Source organism: Carex rostrata, chromosome 25, assembly GCF_964058835.1.
Source record: "Carex rostrata chromosome 25, lpCarRost1.2, whole genome shotgun sequence".
In the NCBI taxonomy this organism is placed as follows: Eukaryota; Viridiplantae; Streptophyta; class Magnoliopsida; order Poales; family Cyperaceae; genus Carex; species Carex rostrata.
In genome coordinates this window covers 3,340,584-3,345,728 of record NC_135942.1, presented here as the reverse complement: position 1 = coordinate 3,345,728, position 5,145 = coordinate 3,340,584, and the positions used below count along the sequence as shown (strand labels likewise).

The 5,145-nt window shown below is 32.4% G+C and overlaps 1 protein-coding gene across 2 annotated transcripts; it reads left to right on the top strand.

Annotated features, from left to right (window-relative positions):
* The first annotated feature begins 909 nt into the window (after positions 1–909).
* On the top strand, positions 910–4,837 carry LOC144543695 (alpha-galactosidase-like). 2 transcript variants are annotated; one of them, XM_078292056.1, is made up of 15 exons: positions 910–1,124; positions 1,422–1,480; positions 1,578–1,634; positions 1,822–1,856; positions 1,958–2,061; positions 2,413–2,488; positions 2,581–2,639; positions 2,797–2,862; positions 3,060–3,143; positions 3,473–3,537; positions 3,657–3,739; positions 3,861–3,951; positions 4,083–4,132; positions 4,206–4,349; positions 4,594–4,837. In XM_078292056.1, the coding sequence occupies exons 1-15, from the start codon at positions 1,012–1,014 to the stop codon at positions 4,678–4,680; spliced, it is 1,173 nt and encodes a 390-aa protein (XP_078148182.1). In that variant the 5' UTR covers positions 910–1,011; the 3' UTR covers positions 4,681–4,837. The 2 variants fall into 2 exon arrangements, with proteins under 2 accessions (XP_078148182.1, XP_078148183.1); XM_078292057.1 differs by lacking the exon at positions 2,797–2,862 and having other exon boundaries at positions 912–1,124.
* The last annotated feature ends 308 nt before the right edge of the window (positions 4,838–5,145 follow it).

The window sequence follows — 5,145 nt, the reverse complement described above, 5'->3', positions numbered from 1 at the left end:
CATTCTCAGATTAAAGTTTCTCTCAAGCTAAACTTTTATTAATATATGGCTTCAATATATATACCATATACACTTGGTCAGATAATTGCCCAATAATTTGGCGATTCGTCTGCTTTTTTTTTTTTTTTGGTGAAGAAAAAAATGTTATCTAAAAAATACAAGTCTATCTCTTCCTTTTCCGTTGGTGACGTAAAAAGAATCTACAAATTGCAAGGCACTTTTGCTTTTAGCAAGAAAATCTACAAGCCCAATACAGGAGTTCACTCCGTGTCCACATCATCTGCATTAACTCAAAAGAGCATCATTTGAGTTAATAGATATCGGCCGTCCGATTGTAAACGGTCGCCCCGCCTAAACATAGGAGGTCTTTAAAATTAGTGCAGATTTAATTCGCACGAATTTTAAAGCTAATTGGACGGTCCAGATTTATTAACTCAAAAGATTCCTTTTTGAGTTAATGCAGAGGATACAAGACAAAAGTAGGGGTAATGATTGTAACAGAGCAGTTATGGCTTCATGCAGCATAAAGTACTGTTTCAATTCTATTGCTGGTGTGCTGTAAGAAACCAAAACTACTCTGTTAAAATTTGCAAGCAATATTAGGCCATTCAAGGATTTTACAAAATTGTGGGATCCATATTCCAGCAATGGTTATACCTTCTCACTTACGTTGCAAGTCACGCATATAAGCAATCTTTAACTGGTTAACTAGTGCCACGTGTGATTGCTCAAGGCGAAACACCAAATTGCTTGTAATCAGACAACAATGCCACGTAGAGTAGAGATTGCCAGATAAGAATCCGCGCCATCAAGTGTTATTCCTAATTTACCCTTCGCTAGAATTACCAGACAAAAAATGAGAAAGTGTAAAGAGTTAAAGCCCCACTCAGATGCATCATTCCATATAAAATCACCAATTCACACCATTACTTTATCAGAACAGAGCACTTTGCTAATTCTGTCTTTCCTTGTCTGAGGGAGAGAGGAGGAGGAGGAGGGAGGAGAAGAGAGATGGTGAAGAAGAAACAAGGACTCCGGTTTGTGATTTTGTTTGCTTATATTACAGCTTCATGGATTGGAGTTGAATCACTGAAAAATGGGCTTGGATTGACGCCTCAAATGGGGTAATTTTGCTCTTCTTTTTATATTTGTTTTTCAAATGGTTAGTTTTATAATTTATTCTTCTTTCTTTATTCGGTAAGAAATTCAAATAGCTGTCTATTCTGAGAGGAGGAAATAGTGTTCTGCATGCATGTTATCTAAATAATGTATCTTAATTTTGATTTTAAAAATATTTTACCAGAGATTTGTCTGATAAAGGAGAAAAAATTATAATAATATAATAAACTTTGGATAGCTTCCTAATTTCTAACTGATGTAAAAAAATATTACATTTACGCTCTTCTCTCTTAATTAAATAGGTGGAATAGTTGGAATCACTTTGGATGCAACATCAACGAGAAGCTTATCAAGCAAACCGGTACAAGGAGAAACTCTTCTATGCAAATTTTCATTTCATTATTAGAATTAATAAAGTATTATTTGTTGACTTAATAATATTTCCATTGCCACAACAGCTGATGCGTTAGTATCTACTGGCCTTGCTAGTGCTGGATACAAGTATCTAAACATAGGTATGACTTTTGACAAGTCTTTATCAATAAATTAATTTGACACTATTTAAGGAGGCTTTTGTAATGAGAAATATGACATTTATACATTATGAATTATATCATGCAATTTGCATCCCGAACTTAAGAATTAAGATAATGGAAGAAGTATTTCATTATTAATAATTTATTTTTTCTTGAAATTTCATAGATGACTGCTGGGGAAATTATTATCGAGATAAATGGGTTAGGCCTTTTCTACTACAACATATAATATATTGAGTTTAGCTCTCTTAATTAACTAAGATCCATATTTGGGTAAATTTTCATTATATTAAATTTATCAGGGTTATCTACGTGGAAATGAATCGACATTTCCATCAGGAATAAAGGCATTGGCTGATTATGTACATAGCAAGGGGCTCAAGTTTGGTATATACTCTTCTGCTGGGTATGTATGCTATGTTTGCTATTTTGACTTTTGGAAAAAGAAAAAGATGAAATTGGAGCAATCATTCACACTTCCACTAAAGGGAAACTCCAAATGGCATGGCCCATTGATTTTCCTTTTTTCTTTGTTTTTTTGGTCTGAAGCAGAATGATATGTCCCACTAAATTCATTGAAAAGTATGAAAGACAAATTTCAATGTTTATTGAATAATTATCTCATGTGCAAATTAAGTTAAAACTTGGTTAGATTCTGGTGATACTGATACGTATCATTCGTCATATGAACCAATAGAAGCTATTTGTATTAGAACCGAGAGAAACTTATAAAGGGTATTTATTATGTTAATTTCAGGACAAGAACATGTTCTAACAGGATGCCGGGATCTCTTGGTTATGAGAGAAAGGATGCCAAAACCTTTGCCTCATGGGTATGCATAAACATCAAAATGGTTTCAATCAGAAGTTTTAGAAAACATTTTGCTGTATTAGATATTTTAATGCTTTGATTTAATAAGTGCAGGGTGTTGATTATTTGAAATATGATAATTGCTATACTGATGGTTCCCCGGAGAAAACAAGGTTCTCTCTCTCTCTATTTTTGCAAAGAAAAGTATGTAATTTATTACAATCACATAAAACATTTGACTGATGAGGAGCAATTCCACTTAAAAATTTGAATATTGTCTTTCTATTGATTTTTAGCTTTCCGTATTTCATAAACAACATGAAATTGCAGGTTTCCAATAATGACGCAAGCACTGAGAGCTTCCGGTCGAAATATATTTTATTCGATGTGTGAATGGTATGGAGTCTAAAGATCTTAAATAAAAACCACCTTTATAATTAATTAGTTGACCTAACTTATGAATTAGGTCAAATTTCTAGCAATGTTCTTATGTTGCTTGAATAATTTACAGCAATATTAATTTTTCATTCATTACTCCAAAGCATACTTTCTTATTTGTAATCTCTTCTTATTTTCTATTTATTTATGAAAAGGGGAAACCAAGAACCAGCAAAATGGGGATCAGGAGTAGGTAACAGTTGGAGAACAACTGGAGACATAAATGATCAATGGTCCAGGTACTGATACCATAACTTTTGTGTTTCTCTCATTAATTTACCAGTAATGTTAAGTAGAAGAAAATTAAAATGAATTTGAATGCCTTCTTTGAAGTTCTTTCATTTATTTATCTCTCTTGTATCCGAGGTATTCGAAAAAAAGCCAAAGTGAACTTATGCATAGAATATGTAAATCCGCATGTGCTTATAATTTGGATTTAACTACCCGTGATGACGTGCTAACACTATAATTCTTCTAAGTGTAATACATTACTATCTTGTTTAATATTACCTCGAAGACAAACAAATTAAATCATTCATTTCTGTTTTTTTTTTTTTGCGGTGACCAGTATGCTTCGAAATATTGACATCAATGATGCATACGCAAACTACGCAGGGCCTGGTGGTTGGAATGGTTTGCCTTTTCCTTCTACAATGAGTTTAATTAGTCAAATATATATTTTCTCTCTACTATTTCAAATGATTTGACTCCATTTTTCTCCTTGCTTTAACTTGATTTGTTCCTCGGATCAGATCCTGATATGTTGGAAGTAGGAAATGGCGGTATGACTTACAATGAATACGTCGTGCACTTTAGCTTATGGGCTATTTCTAAGGTAAAGTTTCGATTTAATTTCCTTTAAGTTCAACTGGAATGCACATATATGAGAAAAAAATGATATTTTAATCAACTGTTGATATAAAATGAGTACTAATTGATCTCCTTATATATATTAGGCACCCCTTATTATCGGCTGTGATTTGATTAACCTTAATAAGGCGGCATTTGATATCCTTACAAACAGAGAGGTCATAGCAATAAATCAAGGTCAGGCCTAGGGACTATAAAAACTAGTATCAAATTTTATGAATTCTCTTCCGCTCTGTTTTATCATTGACATTTCTGTATTTGACCATAAATTGTTAAACATTTACAAAACCATAATTTTTTGAACCCAGATTCTCTCGGTGTTCAAGCAAAGAAAGTGAAGAAAAATGGAGATCTGGAGGTAAACTCTTGTGAACTATTAAACCAAAAAAAAGATTGACAATTTGTTTATAACAAAGCTAAAAAATTTGTAGGTATGGGCCGGGCCGCTCTCGCAAGGAAAAAAGGTGGTGCTTCTATTAAACAGAGGAAGTGCAAGGTATGGACTGATTACCTTTGGATGGAATGATATTGGAATTTCTCCAAAAACTGCTGTTGTCTTAAGAGATGTTTGGAAGGTACATGCATGTTATCTCTCTCTGTTCTCTCTTTTTTTTTTTTTTTTTTTTTTTCCATTTTTACTTCCTTTTTTTGTATTTTTATATTGCAATTTGTCTAATAATCCGATCATGAAAACAAAATTTCTAGAAAAAAACATAATGTTTTAAGCAGTAAGTCTCTGTACCAAATTCTCCTGCAGTGTCTGGAATTCATCTGATTTGTAGCACTTATAATTTTATTTTATTTTTGTATATTTTTCAGCGTTTTACATATAAGAAGAGAATTAGACGCAAATTAACGGTCTGGATCGCAGCTCATTCTTGCAGATTGTTTGTGCTACAGCCCTAGTTACTAGAAGATTTTCTTCATTTGAAATCTTATTTGGATTGGGATTCAGTTCTTCAAAAGAAAATAAGAGAACAAATATTTGATAGAGAAAGATAAATTTATTGTAAGGTAAATTTAATTCATAATTAAATTTTTGGGAAATAATTAGACTCATTTCGATATTTGTGTTACTCGTATGATATGTACGGACCAGAAATCCAAATGACCATTGCCAATTCCCCCTAAATTGTTTATTTATCTAGACTAGCAATTGTTACGAGTAGTACAACAAATTTAGAAACTCAATTGAACTGTTTTGGGCCACCGGAAATCATTTTCGTGATAAACAAATGCTTACAGTAGACGAGAAGATTTGGTGGAAATGTTAATTAAGCAAATTTGTAATTTTTATTATCATAGAAATTTTTTTACAACAAACTTATTATTATTATATAGAATCTGACAAAGAGTGAGGCTATAGTAATA